Raw genomic sequence first — 18,417 nt, 5'->3', positions numbered from 1 at the left:
GGACTGACCACATAGAGGAAGTGGGAGGAGGCAGAGAACTAGAGACTGTCCAGGGTGACTAAGCCCTGATTCTAGTATGAGAAGGTTAAACCTGTCCTCAGAATGGATAGCGAGGCCTTTGATATGTTCTCCCACCTCTTCATCAAGCATATTGACAAATCCTACTTCACCAACTTGTCTTGCTGTAACCTCCCAGTAGGTTCACCTTGCCTGCTGCCTAGATAGAACCAATTTATCAGGACAGGAGAATTGCAACAGAGAAAGAATTCACACAGAGCCGGCTGTGTGGGGGCCAGTTTTATTATTACTCAAATCAGTCTCCTCCAGCAGTCAGAGTTTTTAAAGACAATTTGGTGGGTGGGGAGGGGCAGTAAGTCAGGGAGTGCTGATTGGTTGGGTCAGAGATGAGATTATGGGGCTTCACTGTCTTCTTGAGCTGAGTCAGTTCCTGGGTGGGGGTCACAAGATCAGATGGGCCAGTTTATCATCTGGGTAGTGCCAGCTGATCCATCAAGTACAGCATCTGCAAAACACCTCAAGAACGGATCTCAGGAGCAGTTTAGGGAGGGTCAGAATCTTGTGGCCTCCAGCTGCATGACTCCCAAACCATAATATCTAATCTTGTGGCTAATGTTGGTAGTCTAGACCCCAGGCAAGAAGGAGGTTTGTTTTGAGAAAGGGTTCTGTCTTTGTTTCAAACTGTAAATTATAAACTAATTTCCTCCCAAAGTTAGTGCAGCCTACGCCCAGGAATAAACAAGGACAGCATGGAGGTTAAGGACAAGATGGAGTTGGTTAAATTGGATCTCTTTCACTGTCTTAGTCATAATTTTGCAAAGGCAGTTTCATTGCTACCTGAATGATTTTCCTAACTTCTCCATCAATCTCCTGGAAGCCTTTCTCCTTAATCAATTTCTTCAACTCTGCCAGACACGTGGGAGCTTCTTCATCAGCAGATGTGGCCTCTCCAGTTACTTTTGTTTTTTCAGTCCTCAATCTGTGTAGCTATCCTTTACTTGCAGTAAATGGCTTGGTGTGCCTAATTTCAGGGGATCCCTTTCTGAAGTCTTCCCATAGGCTCAACACTTTCTGACAAAACACACTGTGGTCAGTTGAAACACGTTTTCTATTCATGTCTCCCACCCACAAATGTAATGCCTTTTCCGTCTTTTGCTGTTGCACTTCAAACTACAAAAGTTACAGCCACAGTGCATGACAGGTGCTTAGTTCACTAGCACGAATCTTTTTCCTTCTTCACAATTTCATGGATAATTTGTTCTTATCATAGATTTTGGCAACCTCAGCATATGATTCTTTTTCTTTCACCTCTTCATTTAAGGAAGCACTTTACGGCTTCTCCTTGGCATATCCAAACTGTCAGCACCACAATTCCTGTGCTTTACGGCCATTATTAAGTAAAATAAGGGTTACCTGAACATAAGCTGGTGTTCTCTCTCATTATCGCGGCTTTACTACAGGTGCATCTGTTAACCAAGGCAGCTACTGAGTGGGTAATGGGTGGATACGGGGCTACCTGGGACAAAGAGGTGATTCGCGTCCAGGGTGGGACACAGTGGATGGCCCGATATTTAATAGGGTTACTTGGAACGCAGGCGGTTTGAAACTTAAGAACTGTTTATTTCTGGAATTTTCCATTTAACATTTCTGAACCAAGGTTTGACCACAGGTAACTGACACTGCAGAAAGCATGAGGGGTGGGAGACTACTGCATTAATATTAAAATTTTCAAATATTACTTTTTGGTAATGAAGTGTGATTCAGGACCCTCCCTCTCAAAGATTAAACGAGATCACCAGGACGTCCGCCAGCTTCAGCCGCTCTGCACGACTCCGCCCTCGCAGCCTAGCCAATCAAAGCTACAGGTTGAGTGACGTCACTCCGCTGAAAGTCCTCGCTAATTCCCGTACTCCTTTTCTCCGCCCTGCACCTCTACTATTTGTTACAAGTGGCCAGCAGCCATTTTGGATTTGGGCGGAAATGAAAGTAAAACTGTGCTGTTAAAAGCTTAAAAATTCAAGTCAAGACAAACTTGAGCATTCGACAAAAACGTCTAGAAAGGGGACATCTTGGTGGACTAACTAGACCATTAGGGCAGTGAGTGAAAAACGGGGACGTCACAGCGCCCACACTCAAGATGGCACTGGCCTGAGACTCACCTGTGCGGCCGCTCTACCTCGGTTCCTGGTTCGTTGGCCTCAGCGGTGGCGTCGGAGGGAGGAAGGCGGGCCTTCTGTCCCGTTTCCGGACCCGTCTCTATGGTGTGGGAGAAACCCGGCCCCCAGAAGATTGTGGGTGTAGTGGCCACAGCCTTACAGGCAGGCAGGGGTGGTTGGTGTCAACACGGGGGCCAACAGGGGACCAAAGCCAAGACCCTCGGCCTCCTCCCCCGCCGCCCTGCCGCAGGTAACAGGGAGCCCTGCGCTGCGCCCCCAGTCCTTGCAGGACTGCGCCGTGGGGGAAGGGGCCGGGCGGGGAGGAGGCGGCGGGCGCGCGCCCCGCTCGCGGGTCTGCGCTGTGGGTCCCGCGCAGGAGCGAGCTCGGCGCGGCGCCGGCTGCCGGTTGAGCTGTGCTCCTCGCTTCGGAGCAGCCTCCCCTTGCTGATTGTGGGTCGCCCTGTAATCTGCGCTTCGCGGGCGACCCCCGCCGGGTGAGGCGCCCGCGGTCAGAGTTCTCCTAGGCAGCCGCGGAGTCGGTCCTCGCGGGGAGGTGTGGAAGAGGTGAGGGGCCAGCGAAGCGAGAGCCGAGTCCCGGCCCCTCAGTGACCCCGCAGGGTCGCGGCGAGCAGGGCGAGGGTGCTCGGCTGGGCGCGTCACTGTCCCGGGGCGGCAGTGCCCGAACCCGGGGGACTCTTGGGGGCGCGCCCGCCCTCGGGAAGGCGGCCTGATTCTTGATCCAAGACCAGTGCCCGGTCCCCCAAGGCCCAGCTGGCTCCTGTCTTGGCGTAGTGCTTTCTGTTTAGAATAAAGATGAAACATTTTTCGGAAGGGCATATTCAGGAATCCATGTGAAATTCTCGGAGTCGGATCTCGAATTTTGGGGGTCACTGTTACTGCTGTTTTAAGGACCCGTGTCCTTATAAAATGTAATATCTTGAGCTGAAATCATGATTATTTTGGTCCATGAAGACATAATTGTGTATTGCTTGTCAACTAGCAATGCTGGACTGAGTTCCGCAGAGGGGATGTATACCTGAAACAGACGAAAGCGAAGGGCCGGAGTAATGTTACCGCTGGGTACCAGAATATCAGCCAGTACAGTGCGTCCTTAATACTCACAGTGCAAGCCATTATCTTCGGAACTTTCAAGCTCAGGGAGCTAGGACCAAGAGAGTCTCGATTAATTGCTGGGAAAAGAAAATATTTGGTAGAAATATTTCCCTAGAGCACAAAGGTTTCTTAGTTGAGTGTATGAGTTGCCCTTTGACCTAGACAAGGGTTTTCTTAATCTACAAGCGGTCCAGAAATTTCGTGTGCTGGCCAAGTAGGCAAAAGAGTGGAGGGAGATTATTAAAGGGAAGCCTATGATGCATATTCAAGTCAAAGACTGTCAACTCGGTGTTTTTTTATAGAGTGGAGATGCTACTGCTACAAAATACCTATTCTGTGATACTAGGATATACCTTCTTGTGACTTTTTAATTTCAAAGCTAATGAGCAAGATTTTGTGTTTTCCCCCTCCTCAAAACAACAGGAAAGCATTTGGAAGGCCAAGTGTTTTTCTTACATTTCAATAGATCAATTTTTGCTGAAATATCATTTTTAAAGCACTGGCGGGCATGGTGTAATCTCAGCAACTGGGGAGACTGAGGAGGGCGGGTCGCTTGAGACCAGGAGTTCCAGGTTACCGTGAGGTAGGATAGCGTCAGTGCACTCCAGGCCAGCGACAACAACGAGACCCTATCTCTTTAAAAAAAAAACCAAAAAAAAAAAAAAACAAACAAAAAAAACTGTTCATATAACAGTATTTGTGTCTCTTTAGATGTATTAGTGTGAAGAATTACTGCGTCAAAACATTCTCAAATTGCAATACTCAGCACACCTTTTTAATTTTCCCCCAATAAAGTTTGCACTGGGGACCTAGAATATAATCCTACCACTCTCAGTATTACACTGATGGTATCAGTGGATTCCTGTCAAAGTTAACATACTTTCAAAACAAGAAAATGGCATCCTTTCCAGTTCTCTCAAGAAATTCAGTCGTCTCTTTTAAATTTTTAAGTGATATTTTTTAAAGTCTTAGACCTAAAATACACTAAGAAAAATGAATTTTAACTACTTCCTAATGCTTTTATAACTTTGTTAATTACTTTATAGTGGAATTCATATAAAATCTAAGGTTAATAGCTATTGCAAGGTCAATATTCCCACAAGGAAGTATTTCGCTATTTAGAAATAGCTAAGTAAACTAAATGTCCCTTTCTTCTGCCTCTGGTGACTGCCATTCATCTAGCCAGAGCGCTGACCCTGAATCCTGGTGGCAGTCTTATCTCCCGGGAGGACTAATATTAACACTAAATAAACAGCATGATTTCCTGTCAAGAAGATATTCATTTACATACAGTCCCTTATTCTCTGCTTTTCTCTTACTGTGTGTTGATTTTGGAAAGCTGTGTTTTGTGGCTAAGAGAGAGAAGGAGGTCAGACTAGCTTCAGATACTTTCAAAGTAACACTTCTGTAACTCACTCTTCCAGTCTGGCTGGCTTTTCAGGCAGGAGTTGGAGACCAAGTAGAGGTTTCTGCCTATGAAATGGCAATTAGTTTCAAAGAACATAGACCCATTCAAGCTACCTGAGGGAAAGGGGGCTGGTTATAAGCGTGTCAATGGGATGTTAGGGTATCTGGGTGGAACTGGGTTTGAGGCTGGGCTTCTGGTAATCTTGAGATGGATAGTAGCAATGTGCCCCCTAAGTATGACTAAGCTACTGTCCCAGTGTTTGCTTTTTTAAATTTTTCCTACCAACGGACTTCCTCTGTGCTTGACAAATTTCTGACTTCATGTGGCTTTGGTTTGCCATAGCTCCAACTCTACCTCATAGCATCCTTCTACCTTCAGCTATGCTTCTAATAGGCAAAAATTGTTCTTAGTTCAAATTCCTGGGGGAGACAATGATCTGGCCAGTTTATCTCTTCACTCAGGCCATGAGACTGATGACTAATTTGTGAGTTGACCGCCCTTTGGCCCAGGCTAGGTACCTGACAACATTAACTGTGCCCAAGAAAAGATGGCAAGATCAAGTGCTAAGCATGAACCTCCCTACTCAGCAGGCGGTTGTGACCATCTGGCCAGCACTCCATCTCCAGAATCGAGGGATTAACATCATTGCTTTTACTCATGGTCCCACATAAACTTTTTATTTGTAGTCCCAGTAGAAAGGTGAATGTTACCATAGTTGCCATACTTGGCATTTTTTTAGTCCTGTTTTTTGCTTCTCTGTCATTTTTAAGAAAGATATATTGCCAGGTAGGTAGGAATTCAGTGAATTTGTTACAAAGCAGATTTAGTTCTTACTCTCAGAAACAGTTTTAGATTTTGAAAAGCTTCAATTTTAGATAGCTTTAGACTTTATACGTGTGTTTCTTATATAACGATGGTTGTGGATTGGTAGGCATTTTAAATTTTGTTCTAGGCATGTGTTTTGAGCAGCATTACATACCCGGTGTAGAAGGTGTTGTATGGAACTTCACCGAAGTGGGGAAAAATTCCAAGTAGAGGGTCAATGTGTAATGATTATTGAGTTTATATTTGTCCAAAGAATACAGATTTTTAAACAAATTTTGAAAGGCCTACATAGAATTATTGGCGTATTTGTAGCAGTTTGCTTTCTACATTGCCAGAGTTAGTAAGAACTCTATTTTCTAATTTTTATATTATGGTAAAGCCACCACTGAAAACTGACTGCCACAGATTTTTCAGACATACGTTGTTTGGCCTATATAGGTTTAGAAAACATTTGATCCAACATTGAAAAATGTGAAGATTTCCACAAAACTATTCAGGCTGTTGGTTCCTCATGATAAGTGGCATGATCTGACAGTTCTGAAACTGCAGTCCTGGTTGGAACTCTGTGATAGCCACTCTCTTCAGAATGAAAGCCTCTCACACTGGGTCCCAGGCACGCATAGTAGGTCCCTGTGCCAAGCTGCCAGTATTGCTGGGGTTCTGCGCATTACCTGTTGTCACCCTGTGAGTTTGTATCCCTGTTGTCAAGAAAGATACGTTTATATTGTAGAAGATTTGGAAGGTGCAGGCAAGTGTGTGTGTATACAATTACCTATTGTCTGACCTTCCACCGCAAACCTCTGTTAATACTTCAACATATATTTTTCAAGTCTGTGTGTATGTATGCATATATTTCTTTTTAAAACAACTTTGAGGTGTAATTGATATAGAATAAATGAAAAAAGCGTACAGTTTTATGTTTTGATGTTTATAATCACCCATTGCCATCATTATAATCAAAATAATGAATATATCCATCTTCCCAAAATTTCCTCATACATCATGATAATCCTGTCTTCCCCCTTGGTCCCTCTAACTGTGCCCCTTCACTAGGCAAGCACTGAAATATTTTTTCGTAGTTGCATTTGAATTCTGTGTATGTGTGGGCCCTTTTTTTTTTTTTTTTAGTGTTAGAGATTATTTGAGATGATTCAGTTTTGTGGTTTCCCCTTTTTACTTGGGATAGCCTTGAAGAGTAGTGTGATTGTACTTTTTCTTATGTTTATTGTCATCTGTGTTTCTTCAATGAGCTGTTTTCCTTCCCATTATTGTACTGGTGTTTTAGTGTTTTACTTGGTTTATATGAGCTCTTCATTTGTTAATATGTTTTTCATATTAACAATGTTTTTCAACATATTAACATTAAAACAATGATTTTCATCATTGTTATAAGTATTCTCCAATTTGTATTGTTTTCTTTTATAATTTTAAGTTATTTTAGACATACAGAAGTTTTATTGTTTTTGAATAATAAAGTTTTACAACATTTTCCTTAGGATATACAAGTGAGTTAGGAAGTATGAATTACTTTATTCTATTTTTGATTACCTTTCCACTCTGAAAGTTTGTATGTGGTGGTGTTTGGGGAGGGACAGTAACTACATGTGACTACTTAGTAATGTGCATTTTCTCCAGAGTTGTTAGTTGTTAATTAACAACCATTGCTGGTAACTTGCTGAGCATTTACCATTTTTACTGTCAAATGTCCTAATTACGAGGATCGAAGAAACTAGTAGTTTGGGGTGGCTATGTCTGAATATCTCTTGTTTATGTTGCAGATAGGGATTTAATGTTTGAAATTGTTTTCTGTTTTCTTTTAGATCTGCTTGGCTTTGAGGAAGAGTGGCAGTACTGCCTCACTGCATAAGGGATGGGATCAGAGAACAGTGCTTTAAAGAGCTATACACTGAAAGAACCACCATTTATCTTACCCTCTGGACTTGCTGTTTATCCCGCTGTACTGCAAGATGGCAAATTTGCTTCAGTTTTTGTGTATAAGAGAGAAAATGAAGACAAGGTTAATAAAGCTGCCAAGGTACCATAATAGGTGACGACTTAATAGTTAGTACTTTTTACTATCTTGTTTTCTTTTAAAAAAATATGAAATTAGTAAAGGTCAAAAGAGGTAAGATCATAAGGAACAGTATTTTATTATTTATGTCCTTTTGAAACATTGCTCTTACTTCGTGGGCCTATCTTGCATTTGCATGACATGGTCAGGTACCATACTATAGCCAAAAAACATCATAAAACTCAGTATGATGGCTTTTTTTTTTTTTTTTTTTTTGAGATAGAGTCTGGCGCTGTCTCCCAGGCTGGAGTGCAGTGGCACCATCTCGGCTCACTGCAAGCTCCGCCTCCCGGGTTCATGCCACAATGGCTTTTATCATATTTTATTTTTCTGGTGAGAAAGTTAGGGAGACATTTTTATATAGCTAATATAAGATATAAGGAGCGATATAAGGAGTTAATCTTGTCTAGCAAAATTCTGTTAAGTATTGACAACATTCTGTAGGCTTCAGCTTCCTCCTGAGGGAAAAGATCCTTGTAGTTCATACCTTATAATTGCTGCTCCAGGCAGAGGGTGCCAGTGCATTAGGATGCTGTCTGTCACACTCAGGTGACCCTGGCCTCTTATTAGAGAAAAATGATTTTACTGTGGAATATAAGTCAATAAAATAACCCCAATTGTCTTTTTGAATTGGGGAAAATGAAGGCATTAGTTGATGCTTCTTTGGATAGCTAGCACTTCAGAAATTTAGTCATTCAGATATATCATCTTCTAAAAAGGAAAATGTAGTTGTATTAGTAAATTCTCCAGTGTTTATTCTGGTAGGCATGCTATTTTCAGGTTGAACTTGATATCTTGATTTTGTTAGAATTAAAATCTCTATGCCGGGCGCGGTGGCTCACGCCTGTAATCCCAGCACTTTGGGAGGCCGAGGCGGGCGGATCACAAGGTCAGGAGATCGAGACCACGGTGAAACCCCGTCTCTACTAAAAATACAAAAAATTAGCCGGGCGCGGTTGTGGGCGCCTGTAGTCCCAGCTACTCGGGAGGCTGAGGCAGGAGAATGGCGTGAACCCAGGAGGCGGAGCTTGCAGTGAGCCGAGATCGCGCCACTGCACTCCAGCCTGGGCGACAGAGCGAGACTCCGTCTCAAAAAAAAAAAAAAAAAAAAAAAAAATCTCTATTACCTTGAGTCCCTTAGTAATATCAACAGGTATGGAACATTTATTTCTATTTCATAGGACTCTAAATTGTTTCTGCTTTTTAACATGATTATAAAGGATTATATTAGTAATGGAATTTTGGTCTTCCATTGGTCACAACAGTTATTTATTTGATGATGTATTTTTGATCAAGCATGAAATTGTTATAAGATGGTTCCTAAAGAAAAAGATGGGTAACGGTTCTCTCGAGATGCATTTCCTAGCAATGCATTGTGGTAAAAAGTATAGCTGGCTGTTTTATTGCTAGGTAATTTTGCTTTTTGGTAGAACCACATTTTTGACTCTTTTTTACATCATCTAGGTATGAAGAATTTTTTATTGTGATTTTACAAAAGACAAAATGCCTTATTTCGGTTTCTTGTTCTTACAGTTCATGTCTAACATGCCTCCTGTTATTTTTATCTAATAAGATTGTGCATATTGTTTTTTATAATAACTTAAACTGACTTATCAGCGAGGTACTAGAGATTTATCTTTCTTAGTTTTTTTTTCTTTATAAGATTTTTTAAAAATGGTGTTACCCTTTATGGTGCATGTACCAAGAAAATTGAATAACCTAGATCGAGTTTTTAAAGGAAAAAAACACAAAGTCCACTCTTCATTTTGGAGGACTTCTGTGCTGAAGGAATTGCGAAGCTTGAGAGGGAAGACTTATTCCCCCCTAATATCCATAGATACCCTTTTAAGCCATGTCTGAGTCTTTGCACATAGTTCATCTTTGTCTCTTGGTAAGCCATTCTGTGGCTTTGAAAACCTCATATATGAATTTGGGAAATTTGAAATTGCAACAAAGTGATAACTTTAGATTCTCAGAATGTTTCTCGTAATCTTAAAAAATGAGGTCATAGTACTTGAAAAATGTATGGCATTCGATGTGTTAGATTTTAGGAATTTGATGTCCTAGGTATCTGAAATACTAAAACAATATATTTAGCTTGCCTCACTTTCTCTAGAGTTTGGGTTGTTGGTCACACCTTTGGTAGTTTTAATGATTATTTCAAGCAGATATATGGTGTTTTCTGTGGCAGATGTTACTGGATAACAATATACACTTTCTCCACTGTTACAATTGAAAAACAGCAATCATAGTACACCAAGATGAAATGCAGGTATCAGCTCTGGCCACAAAATAATATGAGAAATACTTAGTTCTATCTGACTATCCCATTTTATCTTGAATTCATCAGCTATAATTAACAGTATAATTTGCTAACTGATGATGATGACTCATATATGTAAGCCTATAAACAATGAAAAATTCTAAGCCCGAATTTGATGGCTGTAGTTTGCTGTAATCCAAGTGTTTAGTTAGGGCTTTGTGGTAAGTTTATAAAAGCTTATACAAATGATTCTTGAGTGTCTTCATGCCAGGAATCACATTGGACTATCTAGGAGTGGTATATAGATGCTATATAAGTGCTCTATTTAGTATTGTTGGAGTCATTATGCTCTTCTCCATAATGGATTCGGGCTGTTGTGGAAGGGTTGGTCAACGTATTTAAGAATGCACATTGTGTGGGCATAACAAGAAATGGGAGAGATGATGGCTTTGCCCAAAAGAGCTTGCATTCTAGTTGGGGAAAGCTGTTCTCCTCTTTCTCATACTGACTTTTTTTTTTTTTTTTTGAGATGGAGTCTCGCTCTGTCTCCCAGGCTGAAGTGCAGTGGTTCGATCTTGGCTCACTGCAACCTCTGCCTCCTGGATTCAAGCGATTCTCCTGCCTCAGCATCCCAAGTAGCTGGGATTACAGGCACGCGCCACCACACTCAGCTAATTTTTGTATTTTTAGTAGAGATGGGGTTTCACCGTGTTGGCCAGGATGGTCTCGATCTCTTGACGTCGTGATTCGCTTGCCTCAGCCTCCCAAAGTACTGGGATTACAGGCGTGAGCCACCGCACCTGGCCCATGGTTGCATTTTTAAGAAATTATTTTTTGCCCTTCACAGTCAGAATGCAGTGCTCTTATGTGGCTCCTGGGCACTATCCACTCAGAAGAACTTCTGAAGTATCCTCCATGCCTCAGATATGATGGACCCACCAGATGGAATGGCCAGCTACTTGCCCCCACCACACCTTTCAGACTTCACTCTCTCCTTTTTCCTTAAATGTTGATAACCATCCAACCTGCTATTCTAAACTAATTATCTGCCAAAATCTCTAGTCTGAGCTCCAGATCTGTATTTTCACTTACCTATTGAACATTTTCACCTAAAAGTTTTATCAGTACCTCAAATGCAAGCTCTACACAATGGAATTCTTTATTCCTTTCCCTTTTTGCGTTTTATTGTTAGTTTATGATCTAACCTTCAGATAGTGGACATTTACAAAAAAAAAAAAAGTATCTGCATTTTGTCTTAGATTTACATCTTCAGAGAAAAAGGAATAATATTTTCCCTTGTTCTCTAGTTTAGGCAATATGGTCATTTTATTATGTTTACTTAACATATTTAACAGCATGAATTATGGCTTTTTCCCATCTAAACGCCTGCAGGTGGATTTGGGCTGTAACGCTGAGTCAGTCAACTTTGCGTAGTTCTCAAAGTGAAACAGCAAATCAGAGGCAGAACAGCAATAACAAGTTAAGCCTCTGAGGCTTGAATGAATTCTCTGGATAACTGAATCATAACTAATTCCTGACAAATGGGAATCATTTATATTTAGGGATAGAATCTCATACTTAAGATCCCTGTTTGGGTGTAGATAAATATCAACATTAATAAATTATATAATACTATTCATATTTAACAGTAAAGGTCCTTACTCAGAATCCTCTTTCAGAGACCATGACCTAGGACAGTGAATGGGATGTAACAGGTATTCAATAACTTTGGGGAAAGTGCTTTCAAGACACTGTCATTCAAAAATAGTCATCTTTCTCTACTAGGGCAAGAGCCATTTATTTGCTCAGCTGATGTTGATTGAAAAATATCCTAGTTACCCTTAGCAAGTATGTCTTGTTGCCATTCTTTAGAGCAGCAGAGGCTTGAATCAAAAAATGTTCTATTTGATTCTGAACTGCTAGCCTTTCCTGTGAATCTGTATGCATAATTTATGCTTAATATTGAATGTACCAAAGGAGAGTGACAAATAAGGTTCTTGCTAAGTGCCTTGTTCAGAAACAGGCAGTGAGTCATTTCTTCCTCTCCTTCTTTATTAAACAAACACGAACTCACTTTGGATCAAGAAATTTTCTAAGCATTGTAGAGTAAAACAATAAGCAGAAGAGAACATGAAAGATTTGGTTTGAAAATTATTTGAAATTTATTTGAAAATTACTTGAAATGATTCTTAAAATGAAAATATAAGGGAGGCTACATAATTTTATACAGAATCCGTAGCTCAAAACACACTTGTAGGCCAGGCATGGTGGTTCACACCTGTAAGCCCAGCACTTTGGGAGGCCGAGGTAGGTGGATCACCTGAGGTCAGGAGTTTGAGACCAGCCTTGCCAACATGGTGAGACCCCATCTCTACTAAAAACATGAAAATTAGCCGGGCATGGTGATGGGTGCCTGTAATCCCAGCTATTTGAGAGGCTGAGGTAGAAGAATCATTTGAACCCGGGACACGAAGGGTGCAGTGAGCTGAGATCATGCCATTGCACTCCAGCCTGGGTAACAAGAGCTATACTCCGTCTCAAAAACAAAACAAAAAAACACTTGTAAAAAATTATTCCCAGTTAACTTAACTGATTTAACCAACCTGCTAACACAATTTTTGGTTTATCAGGATCTTTGCTGTATTTGTTGGTTTGTAATTGCTACTTAGAGAAATTTTTTCTTCAATATTTTTTTAATTAGTTTTTATTAAATTAACTCAAGGGAAGGTAACACCTTTCTTCCTAAGAATAAATAAATAAACCTTTTTGGAACTATTCCCAGGGTTGGCAAAATGTGAGATTATTATCAGAAAATAAAAGACATTGGAGGCTGGGCACGGTGGCTCACACCTGTAATGCCAGCATTGTGGGAAGCTGAGGCGGGCAGATCACAAGCTCAGGAGTTCAAGACCAGCTTGGCCAACATAGTGAAATCCCATCTCTACTAAAAATACAAAACAATTAGCTGGGCGTGGTGGCGGGCGCCTGTAGTCCGAGCTGCTTGGGAGGCTGAGGCAGGAGAATCAGTTGAACCCGGGAGGCGGAGGTTGCGGTGAGCCAAGATTGTGCCACTGCACTCCAGACTGGGTGACATAGCGAGACTCTGTCTCAAAAAAAAAAAAAAAAAAAAGGTAATTGGAGAAACCAACCCACTGAGAAGATTTTCCTATGACCCTTCCTGGAAGTAGTTTAATAGAACTTTGAGGCATCTGATAGAAAAACTGTACCAATGCAGGGTATGGATTCTTATACTAGCCCATAGTCTTTCAAGGTGTTTGGAATGTTCAGTACTCACTGTTTATTTGTGAAAATGGCACCACCTGGTAATATCTTGAGGGTTATCTTCCAAATGAAATATTTTATCACTCTCCTCCCAATATGACTGATTTACAGGGCTTCCTCAGTGATTGTATAGGGTAGACCTTAGAGCTTTAATATCATGAAATTTCTTTCAGAAATTCGTGGTTTGTAAGGAAAACCACCTTTCCAGCAGTTTCTTTTTGCTGTAATTAAATGATAAAATTATTCAATGTTGGAGGAATTTTGGACTGTGGATCTCCTGTTACTCATGTTAAAATTTTCAAAATATACTGCATGGGTGGGGATTGGAAAGTCAGGATCTGATAGAGCTGTTCCAGGACCATCTAGAGAAGATATTCCACAGATTTAACCTCCCTTGTTCGGACACAAAATTGTTTCATGCTTGTCATTTCATCTGTGTCTAGTGTCTGCTTAGAAAGTAGGACAAAGAAACCAGGTCAGGACGCAGGAATATTCCATTGTAGGGATTTCTAAAAGTTGGGGTATCCATACCCAGCGAGTTGTGATAAAAGTTTAAAAGATGTTTAAACGTTTTATTTTTATTTTATTTATTTAGATAGGGTCTAGCTCTGTTGCCAACGCTGGAGTGCAGTGACTTGATCATGGCTCATTACAGCCTGGTCCTCCCCAGCTCAAGCGATCCTCCAGCCTCAGTCTCCTGAGTAGCTAGGACCACAGGTGGGCGCCACCATGCCCAGCTAATTTTTGTATTTTTTTGCAGAGATGAGGTTTCGCCATGTTGCCCAAGCTGGTCTTGAATCCCTGGGCTCAAGTGATCCACCCGCCTCAGCTTCCCAAAGTGCTGGGATTTCAGGGGAAAGCCACAGCACCCAGCATAAACATTTTCAAGGGGAGTAAATAATAAGTAAAAAGGTAAAATGTAAGAAAACAGAATAAACAAAATTAAAATACTTTGTAAATATGTTTTATATTCATTGATGATCTGTGGCAGAGTTGAGCAAACTTACGCCCAGATTAGCTAAGAACGGTTTCTACTTTTTTTTTTTTTGGAGACGGAGTCTCGCTCTGTCACCCAGGCTGGATGGAGTGCAGTGGCGCTATCTCGGCTCACTGCAAGCTCCGCCTCCTGGGTTCACACCATTCTCCCAGGTTCACTCCATCCTCCCGGGTTCACACCATCCTCCTGGATGCTGGTGATGATCTGGAGAAAGGGGAATCCTCATATACTGTTGGCGGGAATGTAAATTAGTATAGCCACTACAGAAAACTGTCTGGAGGTTCCTCAAAAAACTAAAAGCAGAACTACCCAATGATTCAGCAATTCCACTACTGGGTGTGTATCCAAAATAAAGGGAATCAATATGAAAAAGAGATATTTGCACTCTCATATTTATTGCAGTATTATTCACAATAGCCAAAATGTGAAATCACCCTAAGTGTCCATTGGTGGATGAATGGGCAAGGAAAATGTGGTGTATATATTCGATGGAATACTGTTTAGCCATAAAAAGAATGAAATCCCATCATTTGCAGTAACATGTTAGGACCTAGAGGACCTTATGTTAAGTCACGTGTCCCCAACTCCTAGGCTGCAAATTGGTACCGGTTCTAGGAACTGGATTGCACAGCAGGAGGTGAGCAGTGGGCACACGAGCATTACCATCTGAGTTCTGCCTCTTGTCAGATCAGCAGCAGCATTAGATTCTCATAGGAGCAGGAACCCTGTTGTGAACTGTGTATGCAAGGGATCTAGGTTGTGCACTTCTTACGACAATCTAACTAATGCCTGATGGTTTGAGGTAGAACAGTCTCATCCCGAAATAATCCCCCCACCCCTGGTCCGTGAAAAAATTGTGTTCCATGAAACTGGTCCCTGGTGTCGGAAAGGTTGGGGACCGCTGCATTAAGTGATGTAAATCAGGCACAGAAAGACACACACTGAAAGATGTCACTCATGTGGAATCTAAAACAGTTGATCTCATACGAGTTGAGAGTAGATTGGTGGTTACCAGAGGCCAGGAAGGGGATTGTAGGGGATGAAGAGAGGTTGATTAATGGGTACAAATACACAGTTAGAAGATAGAAGATATAAGATCTAGTGTTTGATAGGTCAGTAGAATGACTAGTTTACAATAATCAATTGTATATTTTTACATAACTAGAAGAGAATAATTCTCATGTTTCTAGCATAAAGAAAAGACAAATGTTTAAGGTGACGGATATCCCAATTATATTGATTAAATCTTTACAAATATTATGAAGGTATTAAAATCACAGGTACTCCCCCTAAATATGCATATCTATTATCAATTTTTTTAATTTAAGAAAATTAAAAATAAATAGGGCAAAAAATAGTCTACTGTGGTTAATATTATACCATGTCCACATGTCACATAAAATGTGGAAGCCTTGTAATGTAGGTATCTTCAACCTCCCATCCCTACTGTTCTTTGTTACACACATATTAACTGTATATTCATTCACACACATTGAAAACCTCACCAGGAATTATTAAAATATCTGCTTTAAGTAGTGATTAAATAACTGAAGAGGTAAAAATGTGGCCTTCACCTGGGCACGATGGCTCACGCCTGTAATCCCAACACTTTGGGAGGCTGAGGCAGGCTGATTGCCCAAGGTCAGGAGTTCAAGACCAGCCTGGCCAACATGGTGAAACCCTGTCTCTACTAAAAATACAAAAATTACCTGGGCATGCTGGTGCAAACCTGTAGTACCAGCTACTTGGGAGGCTGAGGCAGGAGAATCGCTTGAACCGGGAGGTGGAGTTTGCAGTGAGCTGAGATTGCGCCACTGCACTCCAACCTAGGCGACAGAGTGAGACCCTGTCTCAAAAAAGAAAAAGGAAAAAAAAAAAGAGGCCTTCATATTTATTGTAATATTTACCATTTCTCGTGCTGTTCCTTCATTCCTGAAAATTCAAGTTTCCCTTTGGTATCATTTTTTCTTCCATTTGTAGAACTTCCATGAGCATTTTTTAAATAGCGAGTCTTCTGGCGAGAAATTTTCTTTTTGTCACCAAAAGTGCTTTTATTTTGCCTTTGTCTCTGAAGGTTACTTTTGCTTAGATACAGTATTCCAAGCTGATAGTTTTTTCTTTCAGCATTTTAAACGTTTCATTGTTTCTTGCCCTCCATGTTTCCTGATGAGAAATCTGCAGTTGTTTAAATCATCATTCTCCTCCATGTAATGTGTTTCCTTTAGCTGCTTCCAAGATTTTTTTATCTTTGATATTTAGCAGTTTGATGGTAATATGTTTAAGTGTGCTTTTAAAAAATTTTGTCTTGTTTTATATTCACTGAAATTCTTAAAGTCTGTAAACCTAAGTATTTAGCCAAATTTAAATTTTCATCCATTGTATTTTTTATGCCCCAATTTTTTTCTTTTCTCTTTTTGGGACTTCAGTTATATTTATTTGACCTTTTGTTATTGTCACAGGTTTCTTAGGCTCTGGTCTCTATTTTTTTCTTTCTTAATTTTTCTTTATGAGACGGGGGTTTCACTGTGTTGCCCAGGCTGGTCTCAAACTCCTGGGCTGAAGTAATCCTCCTGCACTGGCCTCCAAAGTGCTGGGATTACAGGTTTGAGCCACCACACCTGGCCCCTCTGATCATTTTTTAAAAATATTTTTTATTCTTCAGATTGGTTAATATTTTCAAGTTTACTGATTCTTTATTCTGTCCTATTCATTCTGTTATTGAGTCTATACATTAATTTTTTATTTTCAATCTTTTTTTCTTTTGGAAATTTGTATCTTTCTATTTATTTTATAACTTTTCCTTTATCTCTAGGAGGATGATTATAATAGCTGCTTTAAATTATTTCTGGTCATTCTAATATCTGAGGCCCCTTGAGGTGGTGGTTGTTGGTTGTCTTTTCCATTGAGAATGTGTTACATTTTTATGGTTCTTTGTATGTTGAGTAGTTTGGGGTTGCATCCTGGACATGTTGAATGCGACGTCACATAACTCTTTGTTCTGTTATAATCCTTTGGAAAATGTTGATGTTTTTTATTTAGCAGGCAGCTAATTTAGGTTCAGGCCTCAAGTTTTTGAACTACTTCCTCTTACTCTTCCTGTGAATAGTATTTGCAATCTGTCTTTCTCAAAAGTTTGCTGGTTTGGGTCTATCCTGCGGATGCTTGCTTCTGAGAATTTGTGGGTATGTGAATAATCAGGGCCTCTCTCCAGCTGTCTCCTCTCTGGGATATCCTCCTCATACTCACCTTCCTCGTTCTTTTCTATCATTGTTTCAGCCAGAAAGATGGTAAAGTTTTTATTGGACTTTTAGCACCTTTGTTACACTACTTTGCAACTGGGGCCTGTCTCCATGCATAGCTGTGAGAAGGGGAAAATTTCCCTAAACCAAGAAACTTACCGCCATTGGTGTCGCTTCTTCAGGTTTGACTCCCCTCCATAATCTGCTTGCATTTGCTTGCTTTTCGGGATTTCAGTTATTTCTGGCACTTTGTTTAGTTGACAGCAGTAATCGTTGAGAGATCTGGGCTCTTATGAGGCTTACACTACCATAATGGAACTGGAAATTTCTGTAGAGTCATTTAAATGTTAGTAAATTGAATGATGTCAGAACAAGTCATAGATCTTTGCCTTATGTGAAATTTAGCGGGTAGGGAGGAAGGTAGGGCGCTCAAAAGAGCCTTAACTGCAAGTATACATTTTCTGGTTTTTCCCGTAATGTATATGAAACTATAATCTGGTTTGGGGTCATTAACTTCAGCTCTTCTGTTTGTATTTTTAAAGCATTTGAAGACACTTCGTCACCCTTGCTTGCTAAGATTTTTATCTTGTACTGTGGAAGCGGATGGCATTCATCTTGTCACTGAGCGAGTACAGCCCCTGGAAGTGGCTTTGGAAACATTGTCTTCTGCAGAGGTCTGTGCTGGGATCTATGACATATTGCTGGCTCTTATCTTTCTTCATGACAGAGTAAGTAACCTGTATAGTCTGCCTCACAGACTTTGATGTAGATGGGGGTAGGGGGATGATGTGTGTGGTAATACTTATAAATTATGGTATGTATAGAAATTGTAAGTTAGTGTTATTATTAGAAAACTTCCTGAGAAAAAATAGCACGTTGGAAGGCACAAGAGGTGCTATAGATAGAGGTTTTATTGAATGGACAACGAGTTCTGTGTCCCTGGACAGTTATTTTTAGAATTTTATTTTAGTTTACTATAGTCTGCCTCTAGTTTTGGATAATTCTTTGCCTAAAAATAGCTACAGCTGCCATGAGTTATTAAAAC

At 40.6% G+C, this 18,417-nt stretch overlaps 1 protein-coding gene across 8 annotated transcripts in view; it reads left to right on the top strand.

Moving 5' to 3' along the window:
• Positions 1-2,284: 2,284 nt before the first annotated feature.
• The window catches only part of LOC105493035 (SCY1 like pseudokinase 3), an 81,100-nt gene continuing 64,967 nt past the window's right edge, over positions 2,285-18,417 (top strand). For 4 of the 8 annotated variants that reach the window (XR_011610970.1, XM_011760467.3, XM_011760470.2 and 1 more), the window contains exons 1-3: positions 2,285-2,424; positions 7,341-7,555; positions 17,915-18,100. Coding sequence is in view for 4 of the 8 variants with exons in the window: in XM_011760467.3 (XP_011758769.2) it covers positions 7,391-7,555; positions 17,915-18,100 (351 nt within the window). In the remaining 4 variants the exon portion in view is untranslated. Of the gene's footprint in view, positions 2,425-2,598; positions 2,739-7,340; positions 7,582-17,914; positions 18,101-18,417 lie in introns of those variants that run through there. The other 4 variants (XM_011760472.3, XM_071075430.1, XM_011760468.3 and 1 more) reach the window with 3 other exon arrangements.

Source organism: Macaca nemestrina, chromosome 1 (genome assembly GCF_043159975.1).
Source record: "Macaca nemestrina isolate mMacNem1 chromosome 1, mMacNem.hap1, whole genome shotgun sequence".
Lineage (NCBI taxonomy): Eukaryota > Metazoa > Chordata > Mammalia > Primates > Cercopithecidae > Macaca > Macaca nemestrina.
This window is presented reverse-complemented; position numbering and strand designations above follow the sequence as displayed.